The sequence below is a fragment of the Cheilinus undulatus genome, linkage group 16 (genome assembly GCF_018320785.1).
Source record: "Cheilinus undulatus linkage group 16, ASM1832078v1, whole genome shotgun sequence".
NCBI lineage: Eukaryota > Metazoa > Chordata > Actinopteri > Labriformes > Labridae > Cheilinus > Cheilinus undulatus.
Genome location: NC_054880.1, coordinates 19,499,711 through 19,520,829, shown reverse-complemented (window position 1 = coordinate 19,520,829; position 21,119 = coordinate 19,499,711). Strand labels below are relative to the sequence as shown.

General features: G+C 38.8%; 1 protein-coding gene across 1 annotated transcript; it reads left to right on the top strand.

The window, feature by feature from the left end:
- The first annotated feature begins 668 nt into the window (after window positions 1–668).
- On the top strand, window positions 669–19,229 carry LOC121524477 (SH2 domain-containing adapter protein E-like). The gene is made up of 6 exons (XM_041809893.1): window positions 669–1,608; window positions 6,417–6,543; window positions 11,398–11,628; window positions 12,101–12,323; window positions 12,571–12,690; window positions 14,567–19,229. Exons 1-6 carry the CDS (start codon window positions 1,093–1,095, stop codon window positions 14,748–14,750), a joined length of 1,401 nt encoding a protein of 466 aa, XP_041665827.1. The 5' UTR covers window positions 669–1,092; the 3' UTR covers window positions 14,751–19,229.
- The last annotated feature ends 1,890 nt before the right edge of the window (window positions 19,230–21,119 follow it).

Sequence of the window (21,119 nt, the reverse complement as noted above, 5' to 3'; positions counted from 1 at the left end):
TTTTTTCAAAATCTTCCTGGCCAAAAGAAGTTTACGCTATTTATTTGAACTTTTAGATTCAGTGGTCACCCTTTTACTGGCATATGTGGAGCAGCTCAGAACGGACCATTTTCCAACTCTTGCCTTTGCAATTAAAGAAGGGCCGGACATTAATTAGACAGCCAATTAAGCACATTATCAAGTGACACTATGATTAATATTGAATTAACGTCCAACATCAAAGTATTAATATGACTGTCAACTTCAATTTAAGTCGCTATCTAAGTAAACTTTCACATGAATGGAGATTAATAAATACTGAGCAGATGTTTGTGGTAGCCTACTGCTCCAGATATGCTAATCAACAGTAATTGTGATGCCAGTAAAGACGCCTTTTTACTTTTCTGATACTAGAAACTGGTTATCGCAAAAATATTTCATTTTACACTACAGGTAAAACAGAGGTAGGAGTCTGTTAATTTTCAAGGATCAATAATGATCTCAAATAAAGGGAGCCATTCTTGGGGGGCTGAGTATATCCACGTTATATTTAACTCCCAAAGTAGTTGTTCTATGTCTACTATTAAAAGCTTATCGCCGCCCACCAGGTCCTGCCTGCCCCCTCTTCACTACAGACAACCCCCCCTCTTCTATACTCCAGGCGCAGACAGGAGCTTCACTGCGACAGTAGCAGGCTGCAAAGGACCAGATAAGCCACTCTGGGAATGGGACCACAAATCAGAAGCAAGAAGAACTTTCCCTTCTTTCGGGTATTCCCACTCCGGAGACATCTGTTCATTCAAAGGGAATAAACTTTTCCTCTAAGTAGTAGGAGAGACAGGTGTAAGAAGGTACAAATGGGATAAAGTATCATTTTTCTTGTGCCAGAAAGGCATGCAGGCTGTAAGCTTTTACTTACATATTGTAAAGAAAAGAGCCATTTTGAAGCCTTTAAGTGAGGTGTGGAGATCCTGTTGGTAGAATAAAGCAGCGGAAGTCTTTTGTTAGAAAAGCTGTGATTTCTAAAGGTGCGTCTCTAGGGCCCTGCTGGTGCATGGCGCTAAAAGGTGTCGAGGCAGGCGGAGAAGTTTATTGGTTTCCAGCTGAGTTACAATGGCAAAGTGGTTCAAAGAGTTCCCCATCAACCTGAAGAATGGTACCGACAGGATCCGCTCAGCCTCCGAATCAGGCTCACAACCAAGAGCAAACAAACCCGGGCTGGTAGCTAGCATTGGTACCAAGACAACAGGCTCCAAAACGGGCCATCGCAAGAACTCCTCTTCTGACAGCACAGGAGGAGGAGGTGGTGGAGGAGTCGGCTCTCTCCTGTCCGGGAGAAACCGAAAAAACTCAGCGATAGAGTTGGGAAGAAACGGTGTGAGCCCTGTGAAAGATGGGAAAGTTTGGGACAACCTGCTGTCTGGGAAGAGTCGTAAAAACTCCAAAGCAGAGGCGGTGTTTGAGGAGCAGCAGCATCGACCTCTGAAGAGTTCTCCATCTGCTAACGCTTACATCAACCGGCTAATCAGGGTGGACAAACAGGACAAAAGCCCCAACTTTAACAGCAGCACCATCACCAACCAAGTGGTACCTGAAGCTGAGAAACCAGCGCAGTGCAAGACCGAAACTGTGAGTAACTAAAGCTGGATCCACTTTTAACAATGAGACACAGAGAATGAGTTTATTTTCCTCTTTTGTCAGTCGTCATGTTGGATGCCAAGTAGTTATTTGTTCAAAGCTTACTTATCTTATTTGCAATTGTTATTTTTATTCTCCAAGTTTTATCATATTGTTTGTTTTTCAAGACTTACGTAGCTTGGGCATTTGTATTAAAATAATAGTTTTACTTTCTTACTTACTTTCTTACTTTTCCAATCATCATGCCGAGGAAGCTGATGTAAGTTTATTCATATTAACAGTCTTAAAAAGCACTTAAGTGCTTGATATTTTGTCCAAATTTGAGCATTTATACTGAAAAAGGCTACTACAGAAATTAATGTTGTACTTTACACCTTCTGTACAATTGTCTGGCATCCAGCCTACCACTTTAGTTTCAAACCTAGAAGTTGCACTGACAAGACATGTTAAATTTCCAAAATGATGCAAAGTTAAGGATCAATCTTCAGAATTCAAAGGTGTTCACATGACCTTTGAGTCACACTTGCCTCCTTATATATATTGACATGTCCTAGCACTTCACTCCCAGTGTGGAAAGTAACTAATTACATTTACTCAGATTACTGTAATTCAGTAGTTTTCTGGGTACTTGTACTTTTTTGAGCACAACTGTACTTTAACTTGAGTATAATGCTCTTGTACCTCTTCCAGCTCTGTTGACTGCACCGTAACACAAGATAATGATTCACATCATATCTCACAATAGCTGATGTACTCAGCAAAAACTGGACTATTGAATTCTCAGTGTTAAACATTTCAGAGCTTATTTTAACTCTCCAAGTGTCATTTCAACTACATTCTGAATGAACTGCACTTCAGTGTTGGAGTTAATTGACCGTGTTCATCCATCAGTGTTAGGTCAACTTTATAGAGAGTCAGTTAATCTAAACTCCATATGCTGCAATTTCAAATCTGGGGATGTGTGGGCAGAGTTTTCCATCATACCCCCTGGCAGAGTTTTTAGATGTGTTTTATATGTGTTTAGTGTATGTTGCCTGCTGTAAAGTGATGCTTACTGGAGTTCTTTTGCTCCTGTTTCTGATAGATTGTTGTTTTTTTGTGAAACACAGTTGCACCATGAATGAAGTTATCCACTGAGTTAAGAGTTTCTATCTGTGACTTTAGGTGAGCCTAATAGTGCACCAATATGCATTGCCTTGCTGCAAGAGTTACTCCCCCTCTGTCAAATTGTAAGATGTTTAACACTTAAAAAGTGCAGTTTCACTATCTGTAGTGTGGACCAATAGACACTTTAAAAGTGTTAAAGTTAACTATATATGACTTTAATTAACACTGTCAAGTATGCTGTGTATTTGACTTTATAATAGAGGTGTGACTTTGTCTGAACTATCTGATTACAGATCTATTCTCTTGATGTTTTTGCCAACAAGGAAATATATTTCACTGTATAACTAATCAAAAGCTACTCAGTACTTAAGTAAATTTTGAATTAAATACTTTTTACTTTTACTGGAGTAAATTTTTAGACCAGTACTTTTACTTAAGTAAATTTAACCAGGGTAACTCTCCTTTTACCTGAGTACAATATTCATGCATTTTCCACCTCTACTTTACATTTTATTTGACAGCTGGAGTTCACTGATACTTAAATAAAGATGTGCAAATGTAATTAACATCACCTTAAGCCACTGGTCAAGGTATAATGCAATAGATTGAATCCCTCCTTAACAGCTGCTTATTGAGGCTTATGTGAATACATAAATGGATCAGTACTTAAAATTAAATAATACACTATAATTATTATTAAAAAAGGCCATCAGCATAATGATTACCTTAATCCTATAATAATATTATTGATCATTTCATTTTTTAAACTTAAGTGTGACATCTCTGCCCCCAACAAAGTATTTTTGGATTGTTTTATGAGTTCTCTAACCTTTGTAAAATATCTTTAAACTTATTCCACTACTTGTTATTGCAATTTGATTATAATGCAATCATTAAATGGCAGGAATCCATCTGCTTTAGAATAGTGACTTCAACTTTGTTAATTTTGCATCAAACCAACTTTTTTAACTGTGCAATATTTTAACTTTATTCAAGCTAACCTCTCTCTAATGTTCAGTATAGGATGTAAAATTGAAGAAATTTGACCTCATTTCCTCTAATTCTTACAGTTGTTCAACGACTAGGCAAAAATAACATGCGGCGTCATCAATAGTGCTGACTGTGAAGAAGCCATGACCCAGTCCAAGCTCTGAAAATTGATATTATTGTTTCATTTTCTCCCTCCTCTTTGTCTCCATGACTCCCATTGTGTCCGCTCCTCCCAGTCTGTCCTCCTATCTCTCTCTCTTCCTCCCACCCGTTGTCCTCACACCCACCTTTCTGCCTTGAATAGAAAGCTGCAATCAGACATGAGGCTTCACCTTCCTCTCCTGTATGTAATCTGGCTCAGTATTCCCCTTTCTCACCCCTCCTTTTCACTACATTCAGGCTTCCTGGTGAAGGCTATCATGTTATAAAAAGCATCGTGTTACTCGACACCTGGGTGCTAACTCCAGTCCCCTCCAGCTCAGCTTTGAAAAAAAGGGTAGAAGATTTAGAAGTCAGGGATAGTGATAATAGAGAGATGGTGAGAAAAGTGACAGATAAAAGAGATGTAGAGTAAAATCTGAGTTTTATGTTTCAGGATTTGGGCAATCCCCGTTTTTGATCTGTTTTTTTTTTTTTTAAGTTTGCTGCCACCTTAAGGTTTTGATTGTGTTGTGTGTAATGTGTCTTCATCCTTTTACCTCCTAAAGTCTTTATCAGTTCAGTTTCATATAAAAAGCTACACCTAACTTGTATGAACTAATCCACTATCCTTAACCTTAAGTTGGGGTTCAGCTTTTCAAGCATCTTCTTCTCTATTCAAACACCAACTAATGCCAACATTTCTTTGGTAAGGGAGCACAAGTGGAAGTGATTAGAGAGGAACAGCTTCATTTTACAGCCTTTACCCTTGTCTCCTGGCTAGTGGCTCGTAAAATAAACAAACCATACGGCACTGATAAGATGACAGAGGAGTCGGGCATGATTGGTGGAATAGAAGAGAGGTTGTTGACAGAGAAGAGGAAGGCCTTTACTACTAAAGTGATGCATAAAATCAGGTATTCTACCTACTAAGTGAAGCCTGAAGTGTAGTTTGCTGCAGCTCTATTGTCATCCTTTTTTTCTGTAACACTCATAGACTGTAGAAAGACTTGGACAAAGTCTGAGTGACATCTGCCATTTGGTTACCAATGGAGGCGTTTAAAGCCAGTCCTCAGTGGTAGCCATATTAAAAATGCTGTCTCAAATTAACTTAAGATCAACATAGTAAAAGAAATGGAACTGAAGTGGACCTCAACCCTCCAAACAGACAGCTATCTACTTATTAGGACTTTATGGATTTACAAAAATATAGGCAGATGGTCAGTAATCAAGAAAACAAAACTATTCTTAGTCTTGATTAATCATTTTAATATGTTGTGCACTATTTGTTAATGACCTTTTGCAAGATAACATATGGCTACTAATATTTAACTCATTGAAATTAGGGCCATCTTCCTCAGGTATCATCTGAGAAGTTAAATTTCTAGCAAAAAACTACAGCTAGTCAATTTCACTTGATAAAATAAGGTTTAAATAAGCAAAGTGCAACAGTAACCTACAGAGTAGCTTACATTACTCTCTGGTTGTATGGGGAAATGTTGTCAAATGTTGCTTGGAGTTAGCCATGTGTAACCACTTGTATAAAGCTAACGTTAGCATTCAGCCTGTTACCAGCTTAAATGATCCGTTAGCATGTAATTTGTATGGTATATCATTTTGTTCTATCCTAAACCATGGCTGTACAAATCCTCAGATTCTTGCTACCATTTTCTTTAAATTGCTTATCAATGGGGAAGCAGTTACAATTGATGGATTACCTACGTTTTAAGGGTTATAACCTGGAACACAGCAGGACCTCATTATTACCACATCTGAGCTATTAACCCTGAACATAATGCAAGAGGGAATGGTAACCATGTAAATGTAGGGGTTACTTTTAGATGGAGAGAGGACTGGCTGCAGACTGTAACCCTCAGTTGCCCCCCTCTTGTGGTTCTGTTAATGTGAGACAGCGTCTCAGTCAGAACGTAGATACGTTTTGGAACGGTGGCTCCTTTGGGCTTTATTAGTTTTAGCTAAAGCTAGCATAGCTACTCTAGTTTACCTAGTCAACATTACTACAGAAGCCAATAGCGCTAGGTAAGCTTTAGCAACATGAGCTCTAGCAAAAGTGACCAAAGCTCATGTAGCTATGTAAGCTTTGTAAGCTATGTAGATAAGGGAGGTACATAGCTAATGTTAGCTTCATAGCTTTGCTAGTATAGATATCCATGGGCTTTTTGAGCTTTAGCTTGAGCTATGTTAGCTGTGTAGTGCCCTTATCTACATGTCAGAATGTTTTCATGGAGGATGAGCTTTTTTCCTGTAAGCGGACTGTTTATCGGCTTTATTAAACATTTTGTAATCAGGTTTTGCAGGTCAGATTATTGACTTGTAACTTTTGGTATCCTAACCCTTACCCTAACCTAACAGGCAGTTTAATTTGATTTTATTTAGAATGTTTTATCATGTATTTCTGCTCTGACAGGAAATACACCAGTCAGTGAGAGGGCTACTATTTGCAGCCAGACTGTCTTGTAGCTATCTGAGCCACTGGCTTGTACTACGTTTTTTTCATATTTTAAAGGTGCTTATTTTCTGTTTCACTGCATGCTTTGATCCAGCTGATCATCCTTGAAGATTATGCTGATCCCTTTGATGCTCAGAAGACCAGAGAGCAAAGGGAGGCAGAGAGGGTCGGTGAGAACGATGGTTACATGGAGCCTTATGATGCCCAGCAGATGATCACGGGTAAGACTGTTACAAACTCTCATTGCATTTCTAGAGATCAATTTGTACTAGATGTCAGGATTATATCACATCAGTTTTTCTGTGCATTGTGACAAAAAATAGACAGCTTGCTAACATTCTGCCACCACTGCCTACAAATACAAAAGGTCTAACCAGGCGGGTTCTCCAGACTGAAAATTCTGTCTCACACTAACCCTCTGTCTGCCCAGACATGGGTGAGGAGATGGAGCTGATGCAGGCCTTTGGCCTTGACAAACAGCAAGCTGGCTTGGCAGTCAGATCAGCCATGCCTCTAATAATGTAAAACTTTTAGCCTCAATATAATCAGAATAGATGAGTTATAAAGAAATTCACCCTCCACACATTGTGCGCCAATCAAGTCATGAGCTACATAGACAAAATTTGTTATTTGAATCAGACTGGAAACATGTTTATTTCTTTGGTAAAGATAGGCATTTTAGTATGGGTGTATATGGGACATCTGGGGCTTTTGCAGGCAACCCCAAGTGGACATATGAGGAACTGCAGTTTTCCGCATCTCCACGTTGACTTTATTTATGAACACTGGAATTGCTGCTTTGTCAGAGGTACAAAAAAGACAGCTTTATGCTCATTTCCAACAAAGTCAGTTTTTTAACTCTATTCTATAACAAAGGCTTCTAGAAAGACAGCCATCGTTTTATGACAAAGCTCAGGTTAAACCATTTACATTCATTTTTTTAAAAATGGGCAGTTAACATTATTTTACACGAATACCAATGCTTTCAATCATCCTCCAGCAAACCAAAGTACAGGACAATAGCTTTATAAGAGAAAAAATGAACACATTTTCCAGCCAATTTTCCCCTCTTTGAATTTGTGGTTGAATATTGTGAGCCCACCACTGGCTCTCCTGTTATTTTACTATGTTTGATTATTTTCTCCTCTTCAGTTTGATGTATTCAGTATTATTTCCTCTCTATTTTCAAAACCCTGGTATTCACACTGCTTTTTCATTGCTTTGATATTTAATGCAACAAAGCAATGAAAAAGCAGAGTGACTCCCTTATACATGCCTTTTGGTATTGTTTCAAAATAAGAGAAACTTGGGATGATATGGATCTCAGACACCTGTAATTTTAAGTTTCAATTCACCCCAGTGATTTGTCTCTTTCAAAATTGTGGCAAAATAAAATATCCAATGGGATGGCAAATCTTATTTTCATCATTAGTTTATAAAAAGCTTGGGTTGCAACACTGGAAAAACAAAGAAGCACCTACGCTACAAAACGGAAAGCGTTAATGAACTGTTACCTAAATATCGAAAGGACATTGTTGGAATACAGCAACAAAGAAAAACAATTTAGCAGTATATGGAGCACAATTTACAACGCTCTGTAGACTAACTAGAGCTGCAAAACCACCCAACTTCCATAAACTTTTAAAGAACCCCTAATTGTCCCATGTCTGTATGTGTGTGTATGTATGTGTGTGTGTGTGTCTGTTTGGTTGCGTGTGTGTGTATGTCTGTTGTTATGCGTTGTTGTCAGTCAGTTGCATAATGGATTACTTGTGTTTATGTGGGTAAATAATAAAAAGCTATCTGTGAGATGGATTCAATTTAATTGTATGATAACTTTGAATGAATTATATAAATAGGGTCTGTCACATGAAATATTTTCCTTTTTTTCTCTTCTTTTTTTATGGAACAATGTTTTTTACTTATTGAATGATCTTTAATTGATCTATGTATCCTAATATTTTGACCCTGACTCACAATAAAATAAAATTCTATAAATAAAAAAAGATATTTAATGCAGCTGCTGATCACTGATTCCATACTCCTGTGTTTGACCCCATAAAAAGACAGAATTCCCGTTAAGCTGCCTGAGCAGTGGGATCGTGAACTAGCTCCCGTAGTGCGCCCTGTGCCGTAGCAACCGTGTTGCGTTGGGACAATGGGTGCAGTTTCCTGCTCCTGCTTCCTCTTTCCTGTCTCTGTTTCCTGGTACTATTCAATAAAAAGGAAGTTGGCCCTCACTGCACCCCTTTGCCTCCTCTCATGTGTAACCCCCTATATGGACCTGTCTGGCCATTTATCAAAACTTCCCAGCATCGAGGAAGACTGGTGGTCTGTCGTCCAATCACATGCTCTCATGACCTTTCCTTCCATCACTCCATTGTTTCGACCAAAAGGGTTACACAATAGCTTGCTGTGACTGTGAACATGTTTTATTGCAGCCCTCTCGAGCAGATTTGGCTTCAATCAGTGCCTGGTGTTACTTCCAGGCCTCCTTCAGAGAGGTCTACAGAGGATGTGATGATGTGACTGAGTCAGTTTATGAGGCTTAAATCATTCCAAGGAAGTGAGCAAGAGCCTGATGTCAACCTGACTCAATGAGCAAGGATATGAGAGTAGGGCAGCATATTAACACTTTATAAAGCGGCTGACATCATTTTTGAGACTCTTTTTAATGGGGGAATAAAAGGTTTGCAAATAGCAAGATTTAATGATTTTGTGTTAGTAGGTACATTGAACTTTTTACTTTCCGTCCAGGAATAATGCATTTAACATAAAGTTAGAGCTGTAAACTGTAAACAGAAGAGCAAAAAATCCTTTTAAAGAAACATTTTGATTGACAATATGCCAACACGACAGAAATTAGAGATGTAAAGAAGCAGTGCACGTTTGAAAAGTCAGACAAATATCACACTATTCTGTCCAGTTAGTCCCATGACACCTCAGGATGGCTGAGCGATGGATTTAATTGCTGCCCAAGAGCAAACATCCTCCATACTGCCTCTCACCACCTTCCATACCCACACTAGATGTTCTTTATCTTACCTGCCCTATCACATGGCCATCCCAGCCCAAAAGCATTGCCATGTTTAACAGAGCTAAGTTTCATTCATGTGAGCTCTATGCAGTGAAAATGTGGGTACTACCCACCACTTGAGTACAGGAGGAGAAGAGACAGGGCTAAGTGCCCCTCCTGGGGCAAGCACACACCTTGCTAAATCTGGATGTCTCTCTACCTCCCACTTCTACCTTCACTGATATTATCCTCTTCATCCAAATCCTCTGACTGGATTTAACTGCTTCTTCTCCTTTACTGTCATTCACTAACTCTGACCCTGCACTCCTCGCTCTCTCAGTATTGAAACAGCTGATCTTTCTCTAAACCAACTACATCCCACTTCTACGGGGCAAACCTTAACTTTTTATCCCTGCTATTAAGCTTCTGCTCCCACTGCATTGTAAGCTGTTGAAGCGTTTTTCCAGAAGTCTCACGTCTAACAATGATGTGTCCTCTACTTAAGGTTGCATGAGAAGGAGGCACATATACTGTTATAACTAATTACTTTAGCAAACTCTAAGGCAAGGCCTAATGTTATCTCCTGCCTCATTTGCGTATGCATCCATTTTAACTGTGAAAATACACGACACAGACTAAAGTATTTGGCATCCTGACCATTTCACAAGCAGGGACTGTAATGACATTGTTTTCAAACACATGTACTTTAATATGGAGCTGTCCCCCTTTTGCAGCTATAAGGCCAGGCTCACCCATCTCAAAGTTTCTCCCAAAGTTGCTCAGTGGGGTTGAGTTCAGGGCTCTGTGAGGGCCAGCCAAGTTCTTCCACATCAAACTCATTAAACCACGTCTTTATAGTCCTTGCTTTGTGCACTGGGGCACAGTCATGTTGGAATAGAAAAAGGGCTTCCTCAAACTGCTGCCACAAAGATGGAAGCACAGCATTGTGTAAAAGGTCTTTGTATGTTGAAGCATCAAGCTTGGCCTTCACTGGAGATGGGGGGCCTGGCCAAACTCTGAAAACATCTTTATAGTTGGCACAACACAGATAAGAAAGATAACAGTATCCCACCATCCACCGGATGCCTGACTCGCCCATTTGACTGCTAAACAGAGAAGCAGGATTCCTTACTGGACAAAATATATTTCCACCACTCCACAGCCAAATGTGGGTGTATTTTATACTACTCCATCTGACACTTGGTATTAGACTTGGTGATATGAGGGTTGAATACAGCTGCTCAGCCATGGAAACCCATTCCATGCAGCTCCCACCACACAGTTTTTGTGTTTACATTAATGCCAGTGGAAGTTCAGAACTCTTCAGCTATGGAATCAGCAGTTTTGGCAACTTTCATGCACCATGCCCCTTAGCAGTCGTTGACCCCACTCTGGGATTGTATGTGGTCTTCCACTTCATGGCTGAGTTGCTGTTGTTCCTAAATGCATCCACTTTCTTATAATATCACTTACAGTTGACTGTGGAATATCCAGCAGGGATGAAATTACACAAACTGTCTTATTGCATAGGTGGCATCCATCACAGTACCATGCTTGAAGTCACTGAACTTTTCAGAATGACTCATTTTGTGTCACCAATATTTGCAAATGGAGACTAGCTGCTTGACTTATACACCTGTGGCAGTGGGTCTGATTGAAACACCTGAATTCAATAATTAACAGGTGTGGCCAAATACTTTTGTCCATATTGTTTATGTTACTGCTCTTAATGCCTTATCAAAAACAGTTACAAAAAGATACTTTGTGAGAGAATTGATGCTGTAGTTGACTTCTTAGTGTCTTAAAGCACCATGCACTGTGAAGGCTTCATTCAAGAAGTCATGATAACATGTAAATCACAAAAAGTTTTAGTCAAAATCTTAACCATTATTTACAAAAAACTGCATCTTTCTACATTTAAGGTTAGTTAGACCATAAAATTATCAGGACAATGTTTACTGTGGAAGTAAATTAACTCAGAAGTTGAGTTTCTAATAGACTGCAATACAGTCCAAGTCCCAGTCCCAGTCTTTAGTTGCTTTTTTATAATCTCCCTTAGAGATCAGACGTCGGGGGTCAAAGGACCTGTTGAAGGTGTGCGTGTTGATGGAGGCTAATGAGGGAACCATGGAGGAGGGTCAGGCTCCCCCGCTACAGATATACGATGTCCCGTATGAGGGGAGCGGTGACATGATGGCAGCAACACGACCTGAACTGGATCCTCGACCACCAGCTGAATACGAGCTTCCTTGGGAGTGGAAGAAGGAGCAGATTGTTCGAACGCTGTCAGGTATGTCACAGATACCATTACACAGTGAAACCTAAAATGACACAATTTCTTTGTATAAAGTTGAAGTGAGTAAGGTATAGCTTCTTTAAACACCACAACTGAATTTCCTGTGATTTAAAATTCATAAAGGAGCTCAAATAAATAGAAATATATCACTTACTTAAGGCTGTCCTAGTTTGGCTAAACTATTAACCACTGTTATATAACATACTTCTAACCCTGCCTCTTCTCTGCCTTGGATCAATATGAAGCATATTTGTTTCGAAAACAACTCAGGCCTGCTTTTGCATGTATATTTTATACGCTGCATAGACCAACAGCATACTGAAAACATCGTGCATGAATCATCAAACCCCCTGTCTTCTTATTTTAGACTTACTGGAGGCTTCTGCACCCGGTTCAAACTTGGGCTTAGAGACTGTCTTTTCTTTGCATAACTACATATCCTCTCTTGTCGTTCTTCTTCCCTTAGCACAGTTTGACAGCCCAGCTAAAGATGACACACCTCACCCCACACTCAGCAGGAAGCCCCAACATCCACCAGCCCAGCCACAGCAGCAGCAGAACCAGCATCTGAGGCAGAAAAGCTGGACTCAGAAGATCCTACGATCCTCCCCTCCAACCCTGCTGCCAACCTCCACACCTGAAACAGAGGCCCGCTGTGTTGACCCCTCCCTGCCCCTGGAAAAACAGAGGTGAGGAGGAAGAAATGGGCAAAAAGGGGGTTAAATGAAGGGATTTCCCTGTAGATGTCTACTTAAACTGTTTCAGAGGGAATAAATGTGTCAGAATATTTCCTGTTCCTTAATAAACCCCAACAGTTGAATAGCTATAAATTTTAACGTTACGTAAGAATATTGCTCACTTCCAAGGGGTTTTATATGAAAAGAGGCTCTAGACTTGATCGATAACAGATGAAAAATAATCCCTCCTCTGTCTCAGCTGGTACCATGGCTGCGTGACTCGGCAAGAGGCGGAGTTTCAGCTGCAGTCCTGCAAAGAGGCCAGCTTCCTGGTCAGGAACAGCGAGTCGGACCACAGCAAGTACTCCATCGCCCTCAAGTGAGTGTAACCTGAAAGTGCTGTTAGTTGTGTCTTAAGGGATAAAACATAACCTGGAATTACAAACTGTATTGCACAAAAATATCCAGAGTATCATACCCAGTTGTAACTCTTAATTCTAAAAGTATATTTTAAAAAAAACAACACTTTTTTCGAACAGAAACTTTGGATTTGTTAAAAAATCAATTTAAAGGGGAAAAAACAGTGTTAAACTTAAACTTAATCATATTTCAACCTTAATTTCAAATTAGCAACATTGAAAACTATCCCTCATCTGATCTTTAGTATCTTATATCAACTGCTAAAACTGAAAGATCAACTTTATCCTTGAGCTTTCAATTGAATTGACTAAATGCTTGTAATTTTAACATTATTCTAACACTATAGCCTTATTTTTAAATAGCAAAAGTTACAAAATATTAATTCTGTCATGTTTTTCAATTGCAGCAGATAGATAAAATGCTTTTAGTCATTTCACTCTAACAGTCCTGTTTCTGACACTTAGGCACAAAATACAGTAATCCACTGCTTTAAACAGTCTCTCAAAGCCATTAGTTTCCTCCTGTTTGATAAGTCTAGTGAAGCCTGCTGCGTGTGGCTGTTGTAGGAAACCACTTAAACCACAAGACCTCATTTTTGGAAGGTCTGTTTGGACTTAATACATCCTAAAATATCACTGACTAGAGCTACTACTTGGTGGTTTTATGCCCCCATGAGGTATAAAAATTAAATTACAGTGTACAAAGAATAAGGGTTGGGGTGGTTTCAATAGGAATGCAATTCATAGAGACTTTACAAGACCTTTCATTGACCTTTGACCTACAAAAGTAGGTTAATCTCTGACTCAATGTGGTGATATGAGAAAATGTGAAAGAAATTCTCTCCCTCTCTGTGACATTTAACATCGACCTATGAACTTCAAAATGTATTTAGTCTATACTTGACTCCATGTGAACATTTGTGGAAAGTCTGAAGAAAGTCCGCTAAAGCATTCTTGACAAATTGATACTGTCTAGATCTAGATGTACAGTGCCATGATCAGCCCCCTTTCTGATTTCTAATTTTTTGCATATTTGTTACATTTAAACGTTTCACATCATCCAACAAATTTTTAAATTAGACAAAGATAACCTGAGTAAATACAAAATGCAGTTTTTAAATAATAATTTAATTTATTTGATTGATCAACCACATTATGGAAAGTTGAGTTAAATTGTTAAATCAGAGAAATAGGCTCATAAGGGAAGTAGGCTAAAAGATCTCAAAAAGCAAGTAGTCATACCAGCATCTAAAGAAATTTAAGAGAAGTTGAGAAACAAATTCATTGACATCTACAGGTCTGGAAAGGGTTACAAAGCCATTTCCAAGGCTCTGGTTCTCCAGTAATCCACAGTGAGAGCCATTATCCACAAATGAAGAAATCTTGTAATACTGGTGAACTCATCCAGGAGGTCACAAAATCCCAGAAAAGCCTCGTAAAGACCTGCAGGCCTCAGTTAGGGTCAGTGTTCATAATTCAACAATGAGAAAGAGACTAGGAAAAATTGTATCCATGAGAGAGTTCTGAGGCCCAAAACCACTGCTGACCAAAGAGAGTACAAAGGCTCATTTATATTTGCCAATTAGTTATTAGGTTTAGGGGTCAACAACTTTTCCACACAGGGCCACGTAGGTTTGGATGTCTTTTTCTCATAATAAATGGCATCATAATTCAAAAACTGCATTTTGTATTTACTGAGGTTATCTTTGTATTTTGATTTAAAAACAAATTGTTGAATCTATATCTGTGGTCTAGAAAAACATATAAAACCAATGTGATTCCTGTAACAACTTTCCTATTGTTTGTTAATTCCCATCCCTCCTCCCTGTGTCTCAGGACGAGCCAAGGCTGCGTTCACATCATCGTCGCTCAGACCAAAGAGAATGGCTACACCCTGGACCAGAGCAGCTGTGTGTTCCCCAGCATCCCAGAGGTGGTGCACCACTACTGCACCCAGCGCCTGCCTTTCAACGGCGCAGAACACATGACCCTGCTGCACCCAGTGCCTCGCGTACACTGAATTCACCCCAGCCAAGCTTAGGTATACAATTGGACACATCTCCAAGGCCAATATGGACAAAATGTTCCAATAGTAACCTCACCTCTCATCAATGTGTGCTTCTGCTTCCTGTTTAACTTGGCTGTGTGACCCTATATATGTGTTATTTTTATGATCTTTATTTGATCATCAGTTTGCAGCTCGCTCTGAGTTTAAAAACCCTAGATGCCTTCTTGTTCTGTCTTTATTTCCCTTTGATGTGCAGCTGATGCAAATCATCTAAGCTGCTGTTTTGCATGTGAACAAGGGGGAGAGGCACAGCACAGCCGAGGAGAGCTATTAATGATTCAGTCTGACTTGTACCCAGATGTGATGTTTTAATTATCCAATGTGCCTCAGTCAGAAGCTGCATGTTATTTTTTAGTTGTTGTAACTAAGTGAAACTGAAGCAGGAAGTCCTTTTGAAACTCTTACAGCTCTCTTCCTCCCCCTGGTGGATGTGCCGGTACACTACACCAACAAGTCAAAGTCAAAAGAATTTTCTTCTTCCTTCAAAGTTAATTAACCTAACCACAGCGGATATCATTCCTCTGATCAAATATGAACAAAACCCTTCATTTTATCTCTGTGCTCGCAGCATTTTTCTAATTTATGCTCTTAAACTTGTGAGTTGTGTGTAACCGCTGTCCCCTGAGGATTTCCTCTGTTGTACTGTGAATGAGGGAGTTGTTTCTACTCAATTATCTGCACTGTGAAGAGTGGGTGATTCATGCTGATGCAATGTGCTCCAAGACACTTGGATTTACAAGATTTTAGGACCCAAACTGAGACTTAGGTTCATGTGGAGTTTTCTGTAATTTTGACTAATATCTGTAAAATAAACCAGCAGATTATTGGTGTCCCTGCTAAGAAAACATTGTAAAACATGGCTTAAATATGTTTTTATTCACAGGTTCAAATGTAAGAGAAAAAGGCAAGTACTCAGACAAAACAAACAAGGAAAAGAGAAGTTCAAATAATTGAATTTAAATGTGTTAATGTTCATTTAGACCCCTTGTTGCTAAAAAATTAATGCTCTTCTCCCCTAGAGTATATTGTTTCCTTGGTGCTAAAGGGCAGAAACAGAAAAGAAATGGCTGTATTTTATTCACTTTATCTTAAGTATATTAAATGTAACCCAAAAATATAATACTTTATGTCAGTACTTCCTCAACAATGGTATACGGCCTCCTGGCAGTCTATGGAAACACGGCAGAGGTCGTTTACAATAATAAAAACAGTAACTAATTTGAACTTTAGATAATCTTGAAATACTAAATAGCATGTTTTAAAATCCCAAAACCAAATAATCACAGTCAAAAGATTGAACTCACATGTCATCTTTTGAATCATCAACTTGTCTGATGTGGTGTCATGGTTAAACTGGTGTTGAATTGACCGGTGACATTCAGTTAAACATTCTACTACAACAGCTGCTCCCCAGTAATAAGAATTTTAATGGTGCCCTCCAAGATGGAAATGTTAACAGTTTGAGGCACATTTAAAGAGGTGAATATTTGAAAAGTAAATATAGGTGACTTTCCAGATTCCCAATCAAAATGGCACCAAAGGTTATGGCTTGTTAATTGTACTTTGCAAACCCTTTGGAAGAAATGTTAGTGACTGAAAAGTAAGTTTTTTATTGAAGTCCTCTGTTATGTAATAAAAATAGGGAGATAAATACTTTGTGACTCATGTTATGGTTGTGTGAGGGTTTTAGTGGGCCTAATTTGAGATCACTCTGGCTGCATAGCGAAGCTCTCGGATGCCCCCTCTCGTAGACTATTTCCGCGAGGCACTGTATCACTGAGAAGGGAAATACTTGCTAAAACCTTCAAAAGAAAAACAAACAACAACAACAACAACAACAACAAACCATTCAAAATTTAAATTGGAAACTTCCAGTTAGGTTAGGGTAAAGTTAAGGCAACGGATAGGATACCAAAAGTTAAAAGTTAAAAACCTTACCTGCAAAACCCGATTACAAAACATTTAATGAGGCCAAGTAAACTGTCCGCTTACAGGAGAAAAACTTGTCCTCTGTGAAAACATTTTGACAGCAAATGCAGCTTATGTGGCTTGGTGAGTTGCTGAAACACTGTAGATAACTTATCTATGTTACTAAAGTAGCTAAAGCTCACATAGCCAAAGCTAACCTAACTAGCTAACATATGTAAGCGTTGATAGTACATAGTAGCTGTGTTAGCTTTAGCTAAAGCCAATGAAGCTAAGGTGTAATTAAGGTTAGACCTTTGCAGCCTTTTACACCAGCTATGAGTAAGTTCTGTCTAAAGTTATGGTGTGATGTCACACTAAGCTCTACTTTGAAACTACTTGAGTTATAACTTAAGTTGTGCCACTGTTCAGCTGCACCATGGAGACATAGGGTTGATCTAAACTAGCAGAGCTTTACATCCAAATTAACCAAAATATTGTTACAGATGACATTTTCCCTTGATTCAACCAATCAATGAAAGCATTTTTTTAACCGTGTTTGTTACTGTACCGCCTTTCATCTCTAACTGTCTCTAAAATGGCTAACAGCTAAAAATAATTTACACTACAGTGCCGTGAAAAAATATTTGCCCCCTTTCTGATTCCTTAGTTTTTTGCATATTTATCACACTTAAATGTTTCGGATCATCAAACCAATTTTTATATTTCACAAAGACAACCCAAGTAAATAAAAAATGGAGTTCTGAATGATTATGATTTTTTAAAGGGGAAAAAATCCAAACCTATCTGGCCCTGTGTGAAAAAGTAATTTAGTATTTAGTAGTTGTAAGATTTAAGTTATAATTGAAGCCTGCTTTTAAACTATCTCTGCTGTTGCAACATCTTAAATGTTAGTAGAGCGTAAACTCCGTTGTAAGAAGAACTTGCTGTCATGCTAGCCTATGTTTGCCCATAGCTGACCTTTTTTTCTGTTTAATTTATGAAATACTGCTTAGTCGGTTAAGTTTGCAATGCAGTTATTTCATAAATGCAACTAACAGACTTTGTTTATGAATAAAATTGAATTAAAATAAATCTTAAACTGGAAAAACGTTGTACTGGCAAATGATGCCACGCCACTCTGACAGCAACAGTGTCTCACAGTAGTGCTCTGCAAGAGGAGGTGTCTGAGATCTCTGGTCTGCAGCAGGACTGTCTTTCCTGATTTGGCCGGTTTATGTCAATGCTGGGTGATGAACTGAGTTTCAGTTTTAATTCTGATTTTGGCTGTCCATGATCATGAACATAAGATAATCTGTGCCACATGCTGTCCTGCACTTGTTTAATCAGTAGGTCTGCCCAAATGTCCGGGCCCCTGAAAGATCCAGTAAGCAGTCCCTGACTTAGTCTAATTCAATCAAATCAATACATGTGTCTAATTGCTCAGCATCCTCTCCAATACACTAACAAATACTAGTACATGTCTGGCTATTCAGGCAAGGGTAACCACATGAACATTATCTGAGTGTTTTCCTACTTCAGTAAATAAAGTCATGTGTAGCCAGCCCACAATGAAGCTCTTGACATTTTGACATTATATCTAAAAAGAAAAGACTTTCACTGTTTTTAAAAGAGGGTAATGTCCATCATAAAAATGGCTTTATTTGTGGATGTTTGGATTTAAATTTACATTACTTAATTGCCTACATTTAAGATTAACAAAGTCATAGCTGGCCTCCATGGGTCCGCTTAGCAGGTGGGCCAAACAAAGCACCCTGCATGTAAAATAAATAGAGAGCATCCTCCCTTCCTTTAGAGCACAATGTGTACTAAAGATTAATCAGCCATTGGGGGTTAACAAAAAAGATTAACCTTGCTTATATGGAACTACCTTGGTTTTAATTAATCACTTAGATCAATGCAAAATGCTGCCTCAAACCAACAAAACAAATTTATTTCATCATTTCAATTTGACACACAAAGTTGTCTCTTCACAATCATGATCTCAAAATTAATCAAAATAAATGCGGTTAGGATTTTTGCCATCATGGAGCATTTTGCTTCCTGTGCACTTTTAAAGAAGAGATATACTGGGAGTTGTTGCAACACTGCCTGCTAGCCTTTAGGCTGACAATAAATTATGTCAAAACTACGATTAGACGTTATCTTATACATTTCTGGAGGTCTGCCATTCCCACATCTCTCCACAGATTTAAATGATGTTAGGTTGTAGTTCTTGGCAGAGACTTGGGGTGACACACCTGCTTTGCATTTTTCATCCCTGATATGTGGAGGCCTGCTGTTCAAACATTGTAAAACAGATTAAAATGAAAGGTCCTGAATCTCAGTGCTGGAGATCCTCTGTGAACTTCACTCTGATCTTAATAAATCAACATGATAAACAACCAAAATGTGCGGGTGTTTTTTGTCAGGGATGTTCGCTCTGAAAGTCAGTGATCAAAGCATCAAAGTGTCTCATCGTCTCAGAGGAAGAAGCCTCTTCACACATCCTGGCATGACTGAATGAGGGCATTTTTGTGCATAATGAATCTTTAAATGAAGACTTTGATTGTGGTTTCAGCAGTTTGGTAGTTTGTTCGGTTGGTTAGAGTTTAATTTCACTAAAAGGGGATCAATTATTGTGCCAGGCAAGAGAGAGTGAGAAGGTGAGGAGATAAGGTTTTAAGCTGAGGATCATGTTGAGGACAAATATCTTAAGGAGCACCCATGCCTTTGCAATGTGTAGATCAGAGCTAAACGCAGCTCTAAAAGAGACAAGGACTCTTAATGCGACAGATAAAAAGAGCAACTGACACCATCCCTCTGTCTGTCTCGACTTTTATTACGCCCTCTCCTTTACCTTCCTCACTTTGTCAGTGTCATCCGAGGCAGGTATCACCGGTTTCTCCTTGACCTTCGGAGAGGACACTCACACCGGTTGGTGCCAAGAAGAGTTTGGGGTTTTATTTATGAAGGAGAGCTTCCCTCAGGTTTAGTTTCATTACTCTTAAACCAGCGATGACATTCAGGCCAGTCTTGTATGTTGTTTCAACTAACATAACTGTTTGCTGCAAGCTTTGAGAACCTTTGTTCTCTTTGGCAGCAAAAAATAATTATATTAAGTTAAAAAAAAACTTAATCACAAGTAAGGTGAGATTAAATCTGAGTAATATTTCATTCAACATAAAGAAGAGCTCTTTTGCCTTTAAAGGTCATAAGACATTAGTCTGTGTTTCTGTTAAAGAAAGATCTTCCAACTACTTTACGGTTTGGTGGTCTAGTCCAATCAGAAACCTTTTATGGCCAAGAGATAATTCTGAGAAGACTTGAGGTGATGAATGCTGAAAAAAAAGAGATTTTTCAGCAAGTTTTTAAAATTTGTTCAGTCTTTACTTAATCTTGTGTTATTTAGTGTCACAACTACAATAGCCCTAAGTACAGATGCCCTAAAGGAACATAAATTGATGCACTATTGGCTTCTCACATGTTCTCTCTGACACAAAGTAAAGCTGGTTAGATTTTGGCAGCCAAAGGTCAACATTGGGGCTTACGTTCATCTCTTGCTTTTTTTAACTTTGAGAGCCAGAGTAGCACAATTAACTTTAGCAATGTGAGATTTCTGAAGTCAAAGGTCTATGTCATTGGGTCTCATGTTCATCCCTTGCTTATGAATGCTAAAATGCTTTGAGGTATTTTCTTCAAACTTGCCACTCTGACTCCAGTCAAAGCTTGTTAGATTATGGCAGTCCAAGGTTAAGGTCACTGGGTCATGTTCATCCCTTGCTTGAGGATGTCAAATCTCAAGAGTGCCTTGAGGGATTTTCTCCATACTTTTCACTGAAGTCCTCTGACTTAAGAATGAACTGACTCAATTTTGGAAGTCAAAGTGAGGAAATCAGGCCTTATGCTCATTCCTTGCTTGTTAACACGAAATCTCAGGAACAATTTCAGGTTGTTTCCTCAAACTTTGAGAAAAAGTCAATGCTGACTCATGAAGTGCATTAATTTGGAGACTATGTGCCAGGGCAGGCCTGTCCACAGAAAATACTGCGCCGCTCATTGACTCATTTATAAGATATAATTGTAGGCATGAATCAGCAACGTCCTGGCTACAAAGCCTTATTCAGACCAGCTTTGAAGCAGACTGAAAACAGATTGTTAAGCTCTTGTTGGTTGTATGCACCTCCTTTTCATGTTCTCTATTTTCTTATGTCCCAGCTTTTGTTCAGGTCCTGGCATGGCTGTACAAGTTCCAAAATGAAATTGCCTAAAGGTTATGTTGAGATACCCAATCTGATAAATGTTGAAAAAACAAAGTACATTAAATCACATTTATGCTTGTTTTCTGGTATCTTGACTCAATAATGTTGGTTTTTTAGATAAAAACACTGGTTTTCCTGCAAGACATTCTAAGAA

Excerpts from the sequence above, each read along its gene's own strand:
- LOC121524477 (XM_041809893.1), top strand. The coding sequence starts at position 1,093 with ATGGCAAAGTGGTTCAAAGAGTTCCCCATCAACCTGAAGAATGGTACC. Across the intron at positions 6,544-11,397 it reads TGCCCAGCAGATGATCACGG|AGATCAGACGTCGGGGGTCA; the intron begins GTAAGACTGTTA and ends AATCTCCCTTAG. Across the intron at positions 12,691-14,566 it reads AAGTACTCCATCGCCCTCAA|GACGAGCCAAGGCTGCGTTC; the intron begins GTGAGTGTAACC and ends CCTGTGTCTCAG.